Genomic DNA, 22,362 nt, shown 5'->3' on the forward strand with positions numbered 1-22,362 from the left:
AGGGAACAGCATTATCAGTGTCAGCGGGAACCAAGGGGTAGGTGTTGAAAGCTGGGATCGGCTGGGTTAAGTTACCTAAAACTCTCCAAGGCTAGACGCTCTGATCATCCATCAATCAAACCTGGTCAGAACCCAAGACTTGGAAGGGGTCGGGATAGGAGACAGCAGGTGTGGCTTGCACGAGAGGACTCATAAAGGGAGACAAACGAGGCTAGTCCATGAGCTATTCTAGCCATGTTTTCCCTGAGTGAATAAATCCCCTGAAGGTATCCTGGGTCTTTTGTGCCAAGTACACTTTATGGCTCAAGGAAAACATTAAAAGTTTCTTTCTCTCCATTTCCTTGTTAATCCCTGCCATTAAATTCAAGAACACTGTGTGTGGATATCAGGCCCACAAGTCAGTTCATCCGTTCATTCATTGATTCTTTCAGTAAATGTTTATGTAAATGAGCTCCTACTAAGTGCCAGGGGCCATACTAGGCACTGGAAATATAATACTAAACAAAGCAGAATTCCTGGCAACATTTTAGGGGGAAATACAGACAAAAAGATCAAGTAACGGGGCCCCTCAGAGGAGAGTGTGGGTCTCAGACATATATCTCTCTACTGTATGAAGTGTATGGCTGTTAGCATAACTGAAGCCATCTTGGGCCGTTAACAGTCTCTCCTGCTCTTCTGCTGACCCTGCCAGGGACTGTAACGTAAAGTGAATCACTTCTCTGTCATCGAGGGCTTTGTAGTTAATACATATTGTTTAATAATCATTAGAACCTGGTGACCTCTCCTCTATGCCCTGTTAGTCCCTAATGACGAAAACCTTCACTGACGTATTCCTGATGCCCATGAAACTCATTACCCGTTCGTAAGTCTTGACATAGAAAGGCACGTCCTGCTTCCAAGTACCTACCCCCATACTCTAGGTTAATATAAAATTGTCCCAATGGCCCCTCGGTGGCACGGAGTACAGTTGTGAATGCTTCTGGATTGTTGTGGACACAATCGTGATCCCATCCTGTGAGTAAGTTACCCCATAATAACTGATCCATTGATTATATGGAGTCGCCTGCCTCACTTTTTTCAGTCTCAAGATGCCTTCTTAGTTCAGTGGGCCTATGTGTTCCCTCCATCCTCTGACATGAAGATATATAAAGAATACCTGCAACTCAATAATAAAGAGACAACCCGCTTTATAAAAATGGGCAAAAGATTTGAACAGTCACTTCACAAAGGAAGATGCACAAATGGCCCATAAGCACATGAAGAAGGGCTCAATGTCACTAGTCATGAGAGAAATGCAAATTAAAACCAAAATGAGACACTACTGATAACATCTAAAGTCAGCAAGGATGGGCTCTCATACGTTTTTGTTTGTTTTTCAATTTTAATTTAATTTTATTTTTATTTATTTACTTATTTTTGGTTGCATTGGGTCTTCGTTGCTGTGTGTGGGCTTTCTCTAGTTGCATCGAGCCGGGCCTACTCTTCGTTGTGGTGCGCGGGCTTCTCACTGCGGTGGCTTCCCTTGTTGCAAAGCACAGGCTCTAGGTGCGTGGGCTTCAGTTGTTGCAGCACGCCAGCTCAGTAGTTGTGGCTCACGGGCTCTAGAGCGCAGGCTCAGTAGTTGGTGGTGCACGGGCTTAGTTGCTCCGTGGCATGTAGGATCTTCCCGGACCAGGGCTAGAACCCATGTCCCCTGCATTGGCAGGTGGATTTTTAACCACTGCGCCACCAGGGAAGCCCATGTGCTCTCATATGTTGATAGTGGAGGTGTAAAGTGGTCCAACCATCTCAGAAAAAAACCTGGCAGTTTCTTGTAAAGCTGAACATTTACCTCCCTTAGGACTCAGCAATTGCATTCATAGACATTAACTCAAGAGAAATGAAAACTTATACCCACAAAAGGACTCGTACAAGAATATGATTAGCAACTTTTTTGGACAAAAACTGTAAATAATCAAGGGTCCATCAAATAGGAAAATAGACAACAACAACAAAACAAAACACCCAGATTACAGAATACTCTTCTAACGGAATACTAATCAGCAATAAAAAGGAATGAGCTACTGATATATGCAATGAGGATGATAATAAATGAAAACATTTTGCTGAGTCAAAGAAGTCTTACCCAAAAAAACTACATGTATTCCATTTATATGACATCCCCCATCAGGGAAAACTAATTTGCAAAGTCAGAACAGCAGTTGCCTCTGGGTGATGGCAATGCTGTACGTCCTGATAACGGTTTGAGGTACATAGGTGTTTGCATTTGCCGGAACTCAGGGAATGTACACTTAAGATGGGTATTTCGTTACATGTAAATTTTACCACATGCAAAAAAAGAACCATTAAAAAAAAAAAACTAAGCAAATACGAAAATACCTAATAAGATTCAGATGGTGGGGGACTTCCCTGGTGGTGCAGTGGTTAAGAATCTACCTGCCATGCAGGGGACATGGGTTCGATCCCTGGTCTGGTAAGATCCCACATGCCGTGGAGCAACTAAGCCCATGCCCCACAACTACTAAGCCTGCACTCTAGAGCCCACGAGCCGCAACTAATGAGCTCGTGTGCCACAACTACTGAAGCCCGTGAGCCTAGAGCCTGTGCTCCGCAACAAGAGAAGCCACTGAAATGAGAAGCTCCCCACCCCCAGCAACTAGGGAAAGCCTGCAAGCAGCAACAAAGACCCAATGCAGCCTAAAAAATGAAAAAAGATTCAGATGGTGGAATGATATTGTTCAACACAGCTGCGTTTGTGGAAGAGGGCTGGGATCCCATCACAGCGCGTTTGACTTAAGGGGCTGCTGCCCACCTGTGCACGTGAATGCGCACCGGTGCTTAATTTGTCCACAGAGATGGGTTTTTTTCCTCTCTTTTGGCTGTTCGTTCTCCCTAGAGGCTGAGATCCAGAATAAACTCCAGGCTTTGCTAGTCTTCTGTGGAAACTTTGTTATCATCTTGTTAATTGCCTCCCCAACAAGCACTTGGTTTTCCAAAAACATCAGAGTCCACAGGAAGGAACAACTCTCTTACAGTATGTAATAGTTAATCTCTGAACTTTTGGTTTTTATTAACTGCATCTTAATCATGGGTGTTTGTCCAGATTTTCTATCACTCCAACAATGTTTTAAACAAACAAATGAAATCTTTTCAGATGGCCAGGTACTGGGGCTTTTTTGTTTGTTTCGGGAAGATATTTTGCTTCTTATTTATCTCAAATTTACCCTTGATTTTCTCCAAAAGGCAAACAAATAAAATAGAAGCAGATGTTTTGAAGGATATTTGAACTGCAAAGGGGTGAGGCAGCGAAAACTGTTCTTTTCCTTGTTGAAACCCTTCCTTCCTTCTTAAGAGTATATGGTGTTCTAAGCTTCGGAAAGAAAGTGGCTGTCAGAAAAAGGATTCTCTCTATGGAAAGCAAAGCACATGTTAAAGAACAAATGCCTCCCTGTGAGTAGCAAAGGAGCACAGAGACGTCCTCGGCACCTCGTCTAACACTGACACTTAACCGGAAGTGGCCCAGAAACCATAAAGTTGGTGGCATACTTCTATTCTGGGTTCCTAAGGGAAAAAAATGCAAAAATCCCTAGCTTCTTCCAGGTCACTGACCCAGAAAAACTCCCAGGAGTCACATGAGGATGGGTTTTGGCGTCAAGCAAATCGGGGTTTGAAACCCTCTTCCTAACCTACTTGCTCAGTGACCCTGGGCAAGTGATAAACATCGTCAATCCTCCATTTCCTGTTCTGTAAAATGGGGCTAAGAATAGTTTCCTCATAGGGCTGCTGAATGGATTAAATAATTTTCTATATAAAGTATCAAAGAAAATACATGACAAGGTAAGCTGTTGAGGCTTATGAGGCCCAGGAGGCATTAATCTACTCTGGAGACATCATGGTAGTTTGAGGCCTAAGTCACCCAGATTTAGAAGTGTTCTAAGGCTTAGGTCCACTCTAAGGAAAGTCTGGGGAGGTGTGGGGTGTGGGGGGTCATGATCAAGTCAGACAATGGATAGGAAAGCAATTTTGTAGGGATGAAGCACACACACACACACACACATGCACACGCACGCACACACAGGAGCAGAGGAGGATGTTGTTGCCGTTCTGATTATCATCTTCTTTGACTCAAAGCCCAGCCAGTAACATGCCTCTCCAAGGTGCACCAGTTTGAAGCCTCCTTGTTCTACCCACCCCACACTAACTGCTCTCCTGCTGGCTGTCTCAGTCATGAATGCTTAGTCACTGGCATGAGGATGGCCTTTGCCCCAGGTTAGCCTCATGAGCTAGTAAAGATGGGACTTGATCACCCAGCCCAGGGTTGCAGTGAGTATCTCTGCCAGATCTACCCCTCACTCCCATCGGAGATGCTTAAAGGGGAGTATGAAGGAGCTTCTGGAACTCAGGGTGGGATAGGCTAGGTCACGGCAGGCCTTGGTTTTGCATGACTAGAAGAAAAGATGCTACATGGGGAAAAGACTTCAGATGATTTCACGGCAGGGCGGGGCACCCTTGGAGCAAAATCAGAGCCTGTGCTACAGTGAGTAGGCTTATGAAAGAGAGGGCGCTGGAGGAATGAGGAAGCTGGAAAGCGCAGGTGAGTTTACGAGTTCCTCAGTGCTCAAAGGTTTTTGATGTGTGCCTAATGTCTTCAATCAAAAACAAGTAAGTGGGACTTCCCTGGTGGCGCAGTGATTAAGAATCCGCCTGCCAATGCAGGGAACACGGGTTCGAGCCCTGATCCGAGAAGATCCCACATGCCGCGGAGCAACTAAGCCTGTGCACCACAACTACTAAGCCTGCGCTCTAGAGCCTGCGAGCCACAACTACTGAAGCCTGCATGCTCCACAACAAGAGAAGCCACCACAATGAGAAGTCCACGCGCCGTAACGAAGAGTATGCTCGCCACAACTAGAGAAAGCCTGCGGGCAACAACTAAGACCCAACGCAGCCAAAAATAAATTAATTAATTAAAATAAACAAACAAGTAAGTGGATTTGAATTCCCTCTACATCCTTCTGCCTCCCCCTCAGTGCAAAGAAATCCACTTTCCTTCTCTAATGACAACTCTGCTGTTGCCTTTGAACTTGGCCTCACTGCTGTTGGGCTATGGTTTCATTGCTGTCTTGCTAATTAAAAGTGTCCCAAACCTCCCTGACCTCGGTGTGCAGTTTGAAGATTCATTTAAAGGTTTACTTGCAGAAAGCAGCAACCTCAGTAATCACCCTCTCAGGCTCATGGTAGGAGCTTCACTCTCACAGGCATTATGTCACTTATTGTTCAAAGCCCGGGAGCTGAGGAAACTGTGCATTGTGACCCATTTGCAGATCCTCAAACTACCGGCTGAAGTCCCACACCTGCACGACACAGAACACACCGCCAGGCTTCCTGACTCCAAGTGCAGGTCTTACTCCTGCCCAGACAGAACTCCTTGTTTCCAGTCCCAGCTGTGGGACCTCTGTGTCACAGCTTCCTCATTGAGGACTAAATGATATCACGCATATCATGGCTTTTGATACTACATAAAAATGTAAATAATCAAAAGATCATTCTTACTTCATTTTCATTACTTAACCTGAGTAGCTTCAAATGTTTTACCATTACAAATATCTATTTATATTTATTTCCTTTCAGAGTATTTCCTTGGGGTCTATAGCCCAAAGTGAAACAACTGAGTATGAAAAGTTATAAACTTTCGTTAAGTCTTATTATGTATTGCCAGTTCATTTTCCAGAAAGACAGAGCCAAGTTACCAGGCTACCACAATATACCTGTTTCTAAATATTCCAACTAACTTGTTATGTTTGCAGTTTTAATGTTTTTTCCCCCCTAGATTACTTCGTACCTATTTAGTTACTAGTAAGAATATGTATTTTTCCATGTTGTAAGTTACTTATGATATTTGTGTGTTTGTCTCTTTTGGTATTAAGTAAGGACAATCTAGGCAATGACCTCATCCACTTTTCAAAAATGTATTGTGGGCGGATTCCCTGGCAGTCCAGTGGTTAGGACTCTGAGCTTCCACTGCAGGGGGCACGGGTTCCATCCCTGGTTGGGGAACTAAGATCCTGTATGCTGTGTGGTGCAGCCAAAAGCATATTGGTACTTTTTTCTGTATTTTGTATAGTAAAAATTTTATTAATTATAATATACACTTTTTATTCACTTTCCTTTTGATATACACTTTATTACATAGCACATATATTATATGTAATATGTTATATCATATTAAAAGGTATTTTAAGAATATATAAAAATATTCCTGTTGTCTTTGATGTCTTCCATTTGATCATTCATCATAGCTGAGCCAAATATGTTCTTTAGACCCCTATTTTGATATGATTAAACTATGATTAAACTATTCTATCTATTTGGATACATCTGACATTTTAATAATGTGTCATGTGCTTACATGGGTCAATTTTATTTCTTTTCCATCATTATTATCCAGTGATCTCAAAATATGTTATAATTCATTTCCCTATTACTTTGAAAATCTTTTAGTAGTTTGAATCTATTTGTAGAATTCTTATATATTTATAATTCTTATGTATTTATAAGTTATGTATTCTTACGTATTTCTACAGAATTTTTCTACTTTTAGTGTGGACACCTATGGTACTGATAGTTGTTGCTCTGTAATATGTTTTAAAATTCTGAAGATAAAAAGCTCTTTCTTGGGAATTCCCTGGCGGTCCAGTGATTAGAACTGAGTGCTTTCATTGCCGGGGCCCGGGTTCGATCTCTGGTCAGGGAACTAAGATCCCGCCAAGTTATGTGGCAAAAAAAAAAAAGCTCTTTCTTTAAAAATGTTTTTTTCAACTTTAGTTTAAAACACATTTTTCCATGGAAATAAAATTAGTCAAGTCTTGTTGAGAACATGCAACGCCTCACTATGATTTCCCCTGCTAGTCTCGCTAATTCTCAAAGAACCTCAACATCATAATACAGAAAAAGGAATCATTACCTAAAGATGTTCATAATAATATTATTTAAAATAGAAGCCATCAAAATTTCCATCAATTAAATAGCTTATGGCATATCCATATGTGGAATGTGTACATCTGTATTTACTGACCTCAGACTATATCATGCTGTACGCCCAAATGCGGAAACAGGTTACAGAGGAAATAACATTAATCCCATTCTAAATCATATATATCTATATGCCAGACCCAGTGAACCCAGGAGCCCGGGCGCCAACACCACCCCCTTGTCGCCCTCTTGACGCCCCCCAATGCCGCGGGGACAGAGAGAGGCCTGCGCCACGAGGGGTACAATTGTTAGGAGTTGCCAATCGGGCAGGGAGCACACTGGGCAGACCAGGCAGGATCCCTGCTCTGGCCTGACACCATATTTGACGTAACAACCACGTTATGTCACCTCCCATTCACCGTGAGAAAAACACCACGCCAACTCCAAGAAAGGGGCATTCTACCAAATACCTGATCAGTACTCCTCCAAAGCGTGAAGGTCATCAAAAACAACGACAGTCTGAGAAGCTGTCACTGTCAAGAGGAGCTTAAGGAGACATGACAACTAAATGCAATGTGGGATGGGATCCTGGAACAGAAAAAAATATTTGATAAAAATTAAGGAAATCTGAAAAAAGTATGTACTTCAGTTAATGATAATGTGTCTTCAGTTCCTTAATTGTAACAAATGTGCCACACTAAAGTTAGTAACAGTGTAACCTAAGTGCAGGATACATGGGAATTCTGTATCATCTTCTCAATTGTTTCCATAAATCTAAAACTGTTCTAAAAAATAAAGTCTATTTTTTAAGAGTGCATTTTTACAAGATTTGGCAATAAATAAAATACTTTATAATCACCTTGGCTTCTGCACTGCTGGATTCTTTATCTTCCTGATCATATTTCTTAAAATCACTGACTCTATTATTTTACTTCTAATTTAAGGATTAAAATTACTTGGAGTTATTTGAGAAATCCTTTTATAAGCACACCATGGAGTAAAGAGGAAGGACAGAAAGATAAATAGATAAGACATTGATAAGAGTTAAACACATAGATAAGTTGTGACATACCCACATTGTTTATGGCGACATTCTAAAATATTACAAGAAAGAAAGATTTTGGTTTTAGAGGAAACTGGTGAAACCTAGCAGTGCCCTCTTCTGAGCCCCTTTTGTCCCTCCAAAATGGAGGTGAATTAATTCTCTTTCAGCCTCTTTCAGCCCTCCTTATGTCCCCAAACCTCCTGTTATGACACATGCAGCCCTTAATCTTCCATATGGAGGGATGTGAGTAAATAACATAAAAAAGGAGGAGGAAAAAGGAGATCTGAAACTCCTTAGGGGAGAAAAAAAACCCCTCAAAATGGCTGTTTTTTGCTTCAGAAGCAGGAAAGTGGAAGTGAAGCTATTAGATGAAGTTTATTGCAGGGTAAAAGAGTTAATATTTTTGGACCAAAGAATCCGGAAGTTGCAACTGTCCTAGAGTGGACTCAGGATGGAGAAATGTGTGGCTGGAAGTTGGGGGTGTATGTGTGTGGAGTTCCTTCTCAGGACCCCCAGGAGAGGGGTTCACACACCCACAGATGCTCACAAATCTTCACACCTGGACCCAAAAGCCTCCTTCAGCGATTTGGGTGGGGACAGCTCACACCTGCACTGAGAAGCAGGTGGAAAGATGGTGAGTGAGGACAGGGGAAGTTTAGATTCCATGGTTATACCGGGGGTAGCAATATTCCTGGCACATTAGACTGACAGTTTTAAAAAACCATTTCCTGATGGAGAAAGGTTCTTTTTTTTTTTTTTGCGGTACGCGGGCCTCTCACAGTTGTGGCCTCTCCTGTTGCGGAGCACAGGCTCCGGACGCGCAGGCTCAGCGGCCATGGCTCACGGGCGCAGACGCTCCGCGGCATGTGGGATCTTCCCGGACCGGGGCACGAACCCGTGTCCCCTGCCTCGGCAGGCGGACTCTCAACCACTGAGCCACCAGGGAAGCCTGAGAAAGGTTCTTGATGAAACTTTTCCAAGGCCTGCATAATTCATTTCCAAGTTAATCTCTGGAATATGACTTGTTCTTAAAATGACTCTGAGGGCTTATAGGAGCCACTGCTCTCATTCCTCTCTAATTATGTATCATCCATCTACAGGTCCTGTTTTTCTTCATAGTATCTATCTCTCATATAAGGATCTTACTTCCAGTTTCCACTGTTCACACCCTGACCTAGACCCTTACCATGACTTCCACTTTAGTGCTCAGGCCTATTTCCCCATTACGTGGTGAGCAGGCTTCCAGATGGTCTTCAGTCTTAGTCCAGAACCAGCGGCCTCATCTGTGTCACCCTCTCCAACAGAACTTGCTCCAGGTCCTCCTGGCTTGCTTCTCATATATAATCACATTTCACTCCTCAGCCCTCCGGATGCTATGAACTCCTTCTCCAGCTCTGACCTTTGCTTGTCTTCTTGACCATAATTTGGAGTCTCCTCTTGGCTGGACTGCCCTCCACTGCCATGAATAACTATCCCCGTGGCTTGGCCCGGCTTTTTGTTTTGTTTTTTTTTGGCGGTATGCGGACCTCTCACTGCTGTGGCCTCTCCCGTTGCGGAGCACAGGCTCCGGACGCGCAGGCTCAGCGGCCATGGCTCACGGGCCCAGCCGCTCCGCGGCATGTGGGATCTTCCCGGACCGGGGCACGAACCCGTGTCCCCTGCATCGGCAGGCGGACTCTCAACCACTGCGCCACCAGGGAAGCCCTGGCCCGGCTTTTTGAACCTTATTCCTCAGCACTGTCCCCCGTGAATCTTGCTCGTCCTGGTCTCCCCAAGGTTGTAAAGCATTCATCACATCCATCCCTTGGCTCAGAACCCCTTTAATAATCTTTAGTTCTCTCACTTCCTCTTCCAACTGACAATCAGACAAATTTTCTAAAACGCCTTTTAATCATGTTATTTTTGTACGCAAAACTTTCAATGGTTCCCCATTGAATGAAGTCCTTACACAGAATAAAGTCCTAATTCTTAGATTGGAATTTAAGGCCCTTCATTTGCAGGCTCCAGCGACCATTTCGATAACCTTTTCTACTCTCGGCTGCAGAACTTCTATTCCAAGCAGGAGGTTTTGAACACAGCTCATTCTGGCTTTGCACCTTTTCTCATTCAGCCCATCCTATCTGGAAGAATCTCTTCAAACCCTCCACCTAACCACACACTGCCTGTTCTTCAAGCAGCACAGGGTGTTTCCTGGTGGCCTATTGGTTAGGATCCTGGGCTTTCATTGCCATGGCCCGGGTTCAACCCCAGGTCAGGGAACTGAGATCCTGGAAGCCGCATGGTGTGGCCAAAATAAACAAGCAGCACAAACCCCGTGTTCAAAATACCTTCCTTGATGCCTCTCTGCTGAACTCCTGTCCCCATTAGATCCTGGATATTTTAGACTTATATCTAATGTTTTATAGACTTAGAGACTTGTATTTTAGACTTCACTGTCAACCCTACATGGTGGGGGCCGTAGCTTATACAGCTTTGATTTCCCAACAGGGCCCAGCTAAGAGGAAATAATATAGATTTTGAGGCTGGACAGTTTAGAGTCAATTCAACTTCTGACTCCACTAAAACCTTGAATGAGTTAAGTCTAACCTCTCTAAGTCTCCCCAAATTGTGGGATTATAATTCTTGTTAACTGCTGCAAGGATTAAAAAGAGCAAGCAAATGTGACATAGCTGGACTTCATTAAGTATTCAGTAAACACTTGTTGAATGAATAATAGAAGTTTAATAAATATTTTGCTGGCTGATTGACAGATGTGGATATCCTTAAACAAACTCTGGTCCTCATCCGCACATATGCTTTAGTATCACTACTCAATAAAATGACATATTCTAAACTGTGGTTACAGCCACCTTTATGGCTAAGAAGATTACCCCCTTCTTTTTTTTTTTAATAGATCTTTACCGGAGTATAATTGCTTCATGATACTGTGTTAGTTTCTGTCGTACACCACAGTGAATCAGCCATATGCATATACATGTCCCCATATCCTCTCCCTCTTGAGCCTCCCTCCCACCGTCCCTATCCCACCCCTCTAGGTCATCACAAAGCACCGAGCTGATTTCCCTGTGCTCTGCAGCTGCTTCCCACTAGCTAACTATTTTACATTCGGTAATGTATATATGTCGATGCTACTCTCACTTCACCCCAGCTTCTCCCTCCCACTCCGTATCGTCAAGTCAATTCTCTATGTCTACATCTTTATTCCTGCCCTGCAACTAGGTTCATCAGTACCATTTTTTTTTTTAGATTCCATATATATGCATTAGCATACAGTATTTGTTTTTCTCCTTCTGACTTACTTCACTCTGTATGACAGACTCTAGGTCCCTCCACCTCACTACAAATAATTCAATTTCATTCCTTTTTATGGCTGAGTAATATTCCGTTGTATACATGTGCCACATCTTCTTTATCCATTCATCTGTCGATGGACACTTAGGTTGGTTCCATGTCCTGGCTATTGTAAATAGTGCTGCAATGAACATTGTGGTACATGTCTCTTTCTGAATTATGGTTTTCTCAGGGTATATGCCCAATAGTGGGATTGCCAGGTCATATGGTAGTTCTATTTTTAGTTTTTTAAGGAACCTCCATACTGTTTTCCATAGTGGTTGTATCAATTTATATTCCCACCAACATTGCAGGAGGCTTCCCTTTTCTCCACACCCTTTCCAGCATTTATTGTTTCTAGATTTTTTGATAATGGCCATTCTGACTGGTGTGAGGTGATACCTCATTGTGGTTTTGATTTGCATTTCTCTAATAATTAGTGATGTTGAGCATCTTTTCATGCGCCTCTTGGCCATCTGTATGTCTTCCTTGGTGAAATGTCTGTTTAGGTCTTCTGCCCATTTTTTAATTGGATTTTTTTTTTTTTGATATTGAGCACCATGAGCTGTTTGTATATTTTGGAGATTAACCCTTTGTCTGTTGTTTCATTTGCAAATATTTTCTCCCATTCTGAAGGTTGTCTTTTTGTCTTGTTTATGGTTTCCTTTGCTGTGCAAAAGCTTTTAAGTTTAATTAAGTCCCATTTGTTTATTTTTGTTTTTATTTCCATTACTGTAGGAGGTGGGTCAAAAAAGATCTTGCTGTGGTTTATGTCAGAGTGTTTTTCCTATGTTTTCCTCTAAGAGTTTTATAGTGGCCGGTCTTAATTTAGGTCTTTAATCCATTTGGAGTTTATTTTTGTGTATGGTGTTAGGTAGTGTTCTAATTTCATTCTTTTACATGTAGTTGTCCAGTTTTCCTAGCACCACTTATTGAAGAGGCTGTCTTTTCTCCATTGTATGTTCTTGCCTCCTTTGTCGTAAATTAGGTGACCATATGTGCATGGGTTTATCTCTGGGCATTCTATCCTGTACCATTGATTTACATTTCTGTTTTTGTGCCAGTACTGTACTGTCTTCATTACTGTAGCTTTGTAGTATAGTCAGAAGTCAGGTAGCCTGATTCCTCCAACACCATTTTTCTTTCTCAAGATTGCTTTGGCTATTCAGTGTCTTTTGTGTTTCCATATGAATTGTAAGATTTTTTGTTCTAATTCTGTGAAGAATGCCATTCGTAGTTTGATAGGGATTGCACTGAATCTGTAGATTGCTTTGGGTAGTACAGTCATTTTCACAGTATTGATTCTTCTCCATCTGTTTATGTCATCTTTGATTCCTTTCATCAGTGTTTTATAGTTTTCTGAGTACAAGTCTTTCACTTCCTTAGGCAGGTTTATTCCTGGGTATTTTATTCTTTTTGTTGCGATGGTAAATGGGATTGTTTCCTTAATTTCTCTTTCTGATTTTTCATCATTAGTGTATAGGAATGCCAGAGATTTCTGTGCATTAATTTTGTATCCTGCAGAAGGTTACCCCCTTCTTAAAGTGAGACCTGCCATGTCCTAAGTCTTCTCACAGCCATCACTACAGAAAACAGCCAAAGCAGTCCAAACCTTATAATAAACAGAACTCCCATTCACAAATGCATTTGTAAAATATTCTTTGAAATTTGCATCAAGGAACTGTGTATAACAATTTGTGATTGTAGTTCTGGTGAGTTTCCCATATTCTTTAAGAATCAATTAAGCTGATGGGACCTAACATATTTCAGTTAGTGCTGAAATCTAAGTCATTAACACTTAAATCCAATAGAATACAGAACTGGACACTTATTTAATGCATTGCTTGAATAAGTTAAATGAACCACATCCTCTGTGAGCACATCCTCACATGGATTATTTCACTGTTTTTTCCTTCACAAATATAACATAAACAACCCAGAGACAGGCAACTAAAATGTATATTATTGTGAACTAAAAGAGCCCATCAGCTTGAAATGGCCTGAAATCACCATTATGAAAAGTTTACATCAAAAGGCTGTTATATGGAAACATTGTTTACTCTCTGTTCAAAAAAAATCAGACTAAAAATTCATCTGCTACATTGCCTATATTCTTGGTTCACAGTGAGGCAGATTCCTAAGGATAAGAAAGGTCACTTAAACCCATCAAGCTCTGGAGTAAACCGACTCATAGAACGCTCGTACGGTCATATCTGCCCAGCTCAAAGACTTCTTTTTATGTGTAATATTTTCATGATGCAATTAAGAGAACTCAGGAAAAGGAAATAAGATCAGAAGGCAGTCTTCCATTTGATCATTAAGAACGGACCCAGAAACAAAGACCTACTTATAGCACAGGGAAGTATACTCACCTATATGGGAAAAGAATCTGAAAAAGATTATATATATCACTTTGCTGTACCCCTGAAACTAACACAACATTGTAAATCAACTATACTTCAATTAAAAAAAAAAAAAAGAGTGGACCCAGAGAAGGCTTCTGCCTCTGTAAAGAAGCACAAAGCAAAGGGCAATCGTGAAAGAACCAGATTAATGCCTTTCTCAAGACTCACTGTCATTATTAGGAGTAAAGGGCTCTAATCCATTGCAATATGACTTCTGTGCCCCGCAGTAGGTTCAAACAGATTAAATTACTGCATGTAAATTATTTAAAACAGCGCCTAATCAGTAATCACCATAACGATCGGCACTGACAAGATCTTCAGTGTTCATCTGACTTGATCTCTTTCCCCTGCATACTCTACTTAGTGAGTCTGCCTGGGCACAGCTACAGACTCAGCCTCCCCAACTACTCTCCCCAGACATCGCTGCTTGTACTGCATTGACCCAAGTGCAACCAATGCACGGGCTGAATCAGTGAGGTTCTCTTAAGTATTTAAGCTATACAAAACACCCAGTCAGTTACCTACTCAGTCCTTAGATTGGAGATTCATGTAGAACCTGTACTAGAGTTGCCAAATCAAGGCACTGGGAGCAGAAACTGAGAGGCCACGAATCCGTAAAACAATGTCTCCCTTCCATTTTATCCCACTGACCACTCTTTTCTGGAAAACTCCCTCTTTCCTTAGCTTCCAAGATATTATTCTATCCCTGTGCCTTTCTGCCTTCTCACGTCTCCTCCAGAGGCTCCTTCACACACGCCTCCTCCGCATCCCTTAGATATCAGGGTTCTTCTCCAGCGCCCTTCCACTCTTCCCCTACACATCCCTTAGTGACTCTCACCTGTTCCCAAGGCTTTGTCTACTATTAATATGTATGGAGTGCAAAATCTCTATCTTCAAATATCAATATCTATCTATCTATATTTATTTATTTATTTATTTTTTGCGGTACGCGGGCCTCTCACTGCTGTGGCCTCTCCCGTTGCGGAGCACTGGCTCCGGATGCGCAGGCTCAGCGGCCATGGCTCACGGGCCCAGCCGCTCCGTGGCATGTGGGATCTTCCCGGACCGGGGCACGAACCCGTGTCCCCTGCATCAGCAGGTGGACTCTCAACCACTGCGCCACCAGGGAAGCCCCAAATATCAATATTTAAATGCCTAGCAGGTATAGTCACCCAGAGCCACTGAAACTCAGCATCGACAAGAAGTCATTTTCTTGTCATCACCCCTTACTCCTCTTCCCATATTCCTCATCATTTGTAATGGCCCACAAATCTATCTATTATTTAAGCTAGGAGACATCCTACTGCACCCTCCCTCATTAAAAAAAAAATCAATCTATCACTGAGTCCTGTCAATTTTAGCTAAGAGATACCTCTCGAATCATCTCACTGTTGTTAGCTAATCACTCACGAGAACCTCCCTGACAGCCTTCAAACTGGACTCCTCATCTCTCTCAAGCTATTCTCTCCTTTGCCACCAGAGTAAAATTCTCTTGCTTAAAATCCTTTGGCTTCTATGGTAAAGTCCAGAGACGTCAATTTGGTGCCATGACCTCCTTTTCCAGCTTTATCTACTGCCCTTCGTGGCCTTGAACCCCATGCACCAGTCCAGAACAAGCCCCCACCACGCCGTTCTTCTGTGCTTTCACCCACATTTTCCTTGCTTGGAGTGCCCTTCTCTCGATTTGTCTCTTACTCACTCACGAAGGTGTGGCGTAAACATTGCTGTGAGCCTTTGGCTAATTTCCCCACCCACAGACAGACTTAGCTTCTTCCTCTGACCCCACAGTATCCTGTTTCTACTGATAGTTCATTTCCCAAACTTACTTAAGACTCTGATGTAAGACTCTGAGAGGGTATTTGTTAAAAACACAGATTCCCAGGACTCTCCCCAAGAGATTCTGATTCATTTGGTCTGGGGTAGGGCCCAGGAACCTGTAGTTGTTTCGAAAGTGCCTCAGGTGACTTTAATGCTCAGGCAAATCTAGGAGACACTAACGATACTAGAGAACTTATGTTAATTATGGTCACAGTAGTCCCCCCTGATTTGCAGGGAATACATTCCAAGACCCCCAGTGAATGCCTGAAACAGCAGATAGTACTGAACCCTACACATACTATGTGTTTTCCTATATTAATTGGCAGGTAGCTTATACTGCATGGACATGCTGGACAAAGGAATGACTCACATCCTAGACGGGACGGAGCGGGACAGTGGAAGATTTTACCATGCTACTCAGAACAGTGCACGGTTTAAAACTCGTAACTTGTTTATTTCTGGAATTTTCCATGTAATATTTTCACACGATGGTTCAACTCGGGAAACTGAAACTGCGGAAAGTGAAACAGCGGATAAGGAGGGACTATTGTATTTACTGACATGTCTGTCCACTTCACCAGATTGGGAATTTGCCAGTCTGCTCTATCCACATTTGTCTTGGAATCCATGTACCTAGAATATCATAGGAGTTTAGAATTTACTGAATGAATGTTAAGTATGTTTACTCAAACTAATTTTTCATTCCCAGGATAGTTCACAAAATTTGATTCGTTATTCAAATGTGTATTATGGGCGAAGGTAGAGGGCCAGGGGCTGAGATAGACTTGGAAGAACATGGCTGCGCAGGTGGTAAGATTGGGTGATAAGAATGTCAAACATTTTTTCAAAATCTTGGCTGAGTTACAGATTTGGAGGCAGCCAAACCTGTTAGTATTGTCTGATGAATTTAACAATATGAATAAAACTCACAGTGCAGAAAGACAGACACTCTTGCTCCCACCCTCAACTGGATGTATATTCCCTTAAAGAAGCAGAACGGCATAAAGGTTAACATGGGTTCCACGTCAGAGTGACTGGTAGGGCCTCCTGGTTCTTCTGGTGCCAGCTGCGTGCCCTTGAGCAAATTACTTAACCATTCCATTCCTTCTTTTGTAGAATTGTTTTCATAACATTTTCTGCCTTAGTGAAGTTGTATGAGGATTAAATAAGAAAATGTACATAAAACAGCACAGGGCCTGGCCAGTAGTTAAGCCCTCACTAAATGTTAGCTAAAATGAGACAAATAGTTGTTACTAATGATAATTAAAATAGTTCACTTACTAGTAAAATAATTATAATAATAATTAAGTGGATGATGATACTTCAAATTATGAAGACTGCCCCAGTGCTTCCCTCTGTTCAGTCTTCCCTGAAACATGTAGTGTAGAAAGAAATATGATTTCCCTCAAAACTCCAGGGCATTCTCCTTCACTTTCCAGCTGTGAAACCTCCTCATGCCCTGCTCTTTCGAACTCAGCACAGAGCAAACCATGCATGGCCATCTTATCTAGGTGCAGAATGCGCAGCTGTGTCTATTGACAGAAGCATAGACAAAAACAGTGCCAGGAATCAGTCCCTTACCTGTCACAGAAACCTTAGAGTTTCTAAAGCTGCACCTGAGCTTCACAAAACACAGCAGACTATGGCTTGTCTCTGCGTGTCTATTTCACAGATGGCAAAACTGAGGTTCAAAACTGTGAGGTTCAAAGTGTTTTACCCAAGGTCATAACAGCTGGTCACTCAGGGTCTCAAATCCAAGTCTTCTTATTCCAAGTCGAGCAATCTTTGGGGATCTTAAAAGCACAGTTTAGAAATAAGACCACAGGGGGCAAATAAGTTGTTGGAAGTTACCATGGCTTCTTGGTAAAGATGTGTTTGGGGCTGGCTGACAAAGCACGAGAATGCATAAATGCTGCCTAGAAGAAGCCTTCCCTACCCCACACCCCAGAGGATACAGTCTGGGCTCTAGAAGATGTGCGTCTTGCTTATCTCATTACATATAGTCCTGACCTCCACTCCTTTCTACTTAGATCTGGCTCCTAGAAATCACCTGGGCCCTTCCCCAGATCCATTCCTGGGCTCCCTCCTCTGCAGGGAGTTTGTTCATTCTAAGACTTAGAAATCACCTTTGCTCCCCTGGTTTGACTCCTTCCCACCTGCCAGCTCTGACACAGTTCAGTGATCAGGCCTCCTCCGTGGCACCTCCTGCGTCTTTTCCTCTCATCGCTCACACTCTCCATTTTCATACTCTACACACAGGTGTCAGTCTGAATCCCTGAAGTTCCCCTCAGAGTTTAAGCTGTCTCTTGCTTCTGGGCCGATGCAATGCCATACTCTTTTTTATTATTTAGTTGTTAAATAAGTAATAGCTACATGACTCACAAACTTTCAATATATACATACAAAAAGGTATACAGAAGAGTCTTGCTTTCACGCCCATCACCCATTTGCCCCATCTCCACCCTCCCTACCTCTGAAAATGTGTAAGCACTTTTATTAGTTTCTTGTATATCCTGTCAGTTTATTTATACAAATAGAAGTAAATTTTAAAACATGTATACACTATTTGTTTAACCCTTCTTTCCACACTATTACACACCTTGCTGTTTCAGATCTATGTTGGCAGATCTTTCCACATCGATGCAGAGAGTTTTCTTATTCATTTTATGCCTGCATATTGTTCCATTGTATGGATATACCATAATTTATTTAACTAGCTCCCTTTTAATAGAAATTTCAAAGGCTTCCAACTTTGTACCACTACAAACAATGCAATAATGAATTACCTTGATTTCTCACTTGTGAATATATGTCTATGAGAGTAATTCTTAGAAGTGAGATTACTAGGTCAATCAGTATGGGCGTTTGTGCTATTGATCCATATAATCAAATCACTCTCTACAGATTATACCAATCTATACTTTCACCAGCAATACATGGGAGTTCCAGGTTCCCAATGGCATTGCCACAGAGTACATTATCAAGACTTTTGGATTTCTTCCAATCTGATAGATGAAAATGGTATTTCAATATGATTTTAGTTTGAATTTCTGTTATTATGAGTGATGTTGTACACCTTTTGTTATGTTTAGGACTGTTTGTATTTTCTTTATTTATTTATTTTTCAAACTCTCATTTGTACCCTTTCCCCATTTTTCTATTGCATTGTTGGTCTTTTTCTCATTGATTTATAGGAACTCTTTATATATTAGGAAATCTTTCCACTGGCTCTTTGTACTTTGACTTTGTGAATGGTGTTATTTACAACTTTGTTTATGGCGTTGCTTGCCATACCTTTTTTTTTAAAATATAGTTAAATTTATCAGTCTTTTCTTTCAATTGGAACTCCAACTTTTTCTGGTTATACTATTGCTTGGACACAACTGGTAGGATTGAATGTATAATTCAATTGAGTACAACTTCAAGCAAGTGAGATAAATAGACTGTTGTTTCAGTCAGTCTCACAAGGAAGTTTGAATAAATAAGAGTGGTTGGGTTTTTGTTCCTTGCAAATTTCTATAGTTCTTCAGGTTTTTCTTCTGAAGAAGAGAGAGAAGGGACTTCTCTGGTGGTCCAGTGGGTAAGACTCCACACTCCCAATGCAGGGGGTCCGGGTTCGATCTCCAGTCAGGGACTAGATCCTGCATGCTGCAACTAAAGGAGCCTGCATGCCATAACTAAAGGAGCCTGCATGCCACAATGAAGATCCACATGCCACAACTAAGACCCAGCGCAGCCAAATAAATAAATAAATAAATATTTTTTTTTAAAAAAAGAGGAGAGAATATATAGCTTCAATTATAAATAATATACTTAAGGTCCTTACAATCCTGAGATCTGAATTTATGATTATATTAAATTTTCTTGTGTGTTATATCATTATATTTTGCAAAATAGTGAAACTAACAATAACAATAAGAATTTCCATATGCCTAATTTTTACACTGGAAAAATATTACATTAATCAACTTTTTTATTTAGTGCTATTATAAATGAAAGTGTTATAAAGAGTTATAAATTCCTTGGAGAAACAATACAGATCAATAATTTCTACTTTATAGTATGGCTCAAGGTTATACCTGACTAGTAGTACACATTCGTTTTCCTCTTGATCAAATTCAATCCTGTCAGGAATAAATGTATTACAGATATATGACTTACTTGATTAGAACATTAGAACAAAAGTGTATGTGAAAGCTACAGTTATCAAGACGGTATGGTACTGGCACAAAAACAGAAAGATAGATCAATGGAACAGGATAGAAAGCCCAGAGATAAACCCACGCACATATGGTCACCTTATCTTTGACAAAGGAGGCAGGAATATACAGTGGAGAAAGGACAGCCTATTCAATAAGTGGTGCTGGGAAAGCTGGACAGCTACATGTAAAAGTATGAGATTAGATCACTCCCTAACACCATACACAAAAATAAGCTCAAAATGGATTAAAGACCTAAATGTAAGGCCAGAAACTATCAAACTCTTAGAGGAAAACATAGGCAGAACACTCTATGACATAAATCACAGCAAGGTCCTTTTTGACCCACCTCCTAGAGAAATGGAAATAAAAACAAAAGTAAACAAATGGGACCTAATGAAACTTAAAAGCTTTTGCGCAGCAAAGGAAACCATAAAGAAGACCAAAAGACAACCCTCAGAATGGGAGAAAATATTTGCAAATGAAGCAACGGACAAAGGATTAATCTCCAAAACTTATAAGCAGCTCATGCAGCTCAATAACAAGAAAACAAACAACCCAATCCAAAAATGGGCAGAAGACCTAAATAGACATTTCTCCAAAGAAGATATACAGAGTGCCAACAAACTCATGAAAGAATGCTCAACATCACTAATCATTAGAGAAATGCAAATCAAAACTACAATGAGATATCATCTCACACCAGTCAGAATGGCCATCATCAAAAAATCTAGAAACAATAAATGCTGGAGAGGGTGTGGAGAAAAGGGAACCCTCTTACACTGTTGGTGGGAATGTAAATTGATACAGCCACTGTGGAGAACAGTATGGAGGTTCCTTAAAAAGCTACAAATAGAACTACCATATGACCCAGCAATCCCACTACTGGGCATATACCCTGAGAAAACCATAATTCAAAAAGAGTCATGTACCAAAATGTTCATTGCAGCTCTATTTACAATAGCCCAGAGATGGAAACAACCTAAGTGTCCATCATCGGATGAATGGATAAAGAAGATGTGGCACATATATACAATGGAATATTACCCAGCCATAAAAAGAGACGAAATTGAGCTATTTGTAATGAGGTGGATAGACCTAGAGTCTGTCATACAGAGTGAAGTAAGTCAGAAAGAGAGAGACAAATACCGTATGCTAACACATATATATGGAATTTAAAAAAAAAATGTCATGAAAAACCTAGGGGTGAAACAGGAATAAAGACACAGACTTACTAGAGAATGGACTTGAGGCTATGGGGAGGGGGAAGGGTAAACGGTGACAAAGCGATAAAGAGGCATGGACATATATACACTACCAAAAGTAAGGTAGTTAGCTAGTGGGAAGCAGCCGCATAGCACAGGGAGATCAGCTCGGTGCTTTGTGACCGCCTGGAGGGGTGGGATAGGGAGGGTGGGAGGGAGGGAGACGCAAGCGGGAAGAGATATGGGAATATATGTATATATATAACTGATTCATTTTGTTGTGAAGCTGAAACTAACATACCATTGTAAAGCAATTATACTCCAATAAAGATGTTAATAAATAAATAAATAAATAAATAAATAAATTTTAAAAAAAAAGAATTAAAAAAAAAAAAAGTGTATGTGAAAGAAGATAGGTAGCAATATGTCCAGTAGGGCAGTTTTAAATAGATAATTAAGAAGACTGCATTAAATTTAGATAAGACTGTTGTTCAATCTCCTGTTCGGTTATCACTTCTTTTCGAAGTGGGAGTAAACTTTCACATATTCAGAATCTGGATCCTTTACATAAATGAGCTAGTCTAGTCAGTAAATTAACTAGTTAAAATCCAAAATAAGATAGCATTAGTCACATTAACTTGTTATATATGTGAGCTTGTGTTCCTACCTAAGTTACACAGGTCATAAATTCATCATATTCTAGATTTCTTTTATTCCTTTGATTAATTTTTTCAAAAAATATTCATTGAGCACTAACTGTATGCCAAAGACTGTGCTAGAAGCTGTGGGTACAATGGTGAAAGACACACACACAAGGCCTGCCTGAGGCCACCTCTGAGCCTAACCATTGGGCAGAAAGTGCTCAGAAAATATTAATTGATTGAAATTGTGCTGAAACCATATTGAAAACTTTTGTTAGAGGTGCCGGATTTAACAAATAAAAATACAGTATGTCCCGTGCCGTATTTGGGCCATAGTTATACTAAAAAATTATTTGTTGTTTATCTAAAATTCAAATTTAACTGGAAATCTTGTATTTTATCTGCCACCTTACTAGGGGTTTACTTCTCCGAAAATAAGTTCTAGCCTTGCCTTTACTACATACATAAGCCATTTGAACACTGAAGATGTTTATCTCTGTGCCTCATTCTTTTTTAATACTCCATTTATGAAATTCTCTCTTTATAAATTATTTTCAATAATTTATAGGAATGGAATGCCCTTCTTCTCTGATGTCAATCAGAGGGGAAAGGACAGCTTAAAAGTCTTCGTTCTAAACTGGTAACTGCTAAAGACAAACACATTATAGGAGAACAGTATGTGTTATCTAAAGAGACTAGAGTTTTACAGCCAGTTCTGAAGTGTCAGACATAATATTTTTCAAAGTT

At 40.9% G+C, this 22,362-nt stretch overlaps 1 protein-coding gene across 2 annotated transcripts in view; it reads right to left on the reverse strand.

The window, feature by feature from the left end:
• PAPSS2 (3'-phosphoadenosine 5'-phosphosulfate synthase 2) overlaps nt 1-22,362 on the reverse strand; it is an 81,283-nt gene that overhangs the window by 30,387 nt on the left and 28,534 nt on the right. Inside the window, exon 1 of one of the 2 annotated variants that reach the window (XM_060286457.2) lies at nt 7,443-7,524. The exons of the other annotated variant lie outside the window; for it this stretch is intronic. Coding sequence (XP_060142440.1) covers nt 7,443-7,475 — 33 coding nt within the window. The 5' untranslated portion in view covers nt 7,476-7,524. Of the gene's footprint in view, nt 1-7,442; nt 7,525-22,362 lie in introns of those variants that run through there. 2 annotated transcript variants of the gene reach the window in all.

Source organism: Globicephala melas, chromosome 16, assembly GCF_963455315.2.
Source record: "Globicephala melas chromosome 16, mGloMel1.2, whole genome shotgun sequence".
Taxonomy (NCBI): domain Eukaryota; kingdom Metazoa; phylum Chordata; class Mammalia; order Artiodactyla; family Delphinidae; genus Globicephala; species Globicephala melas.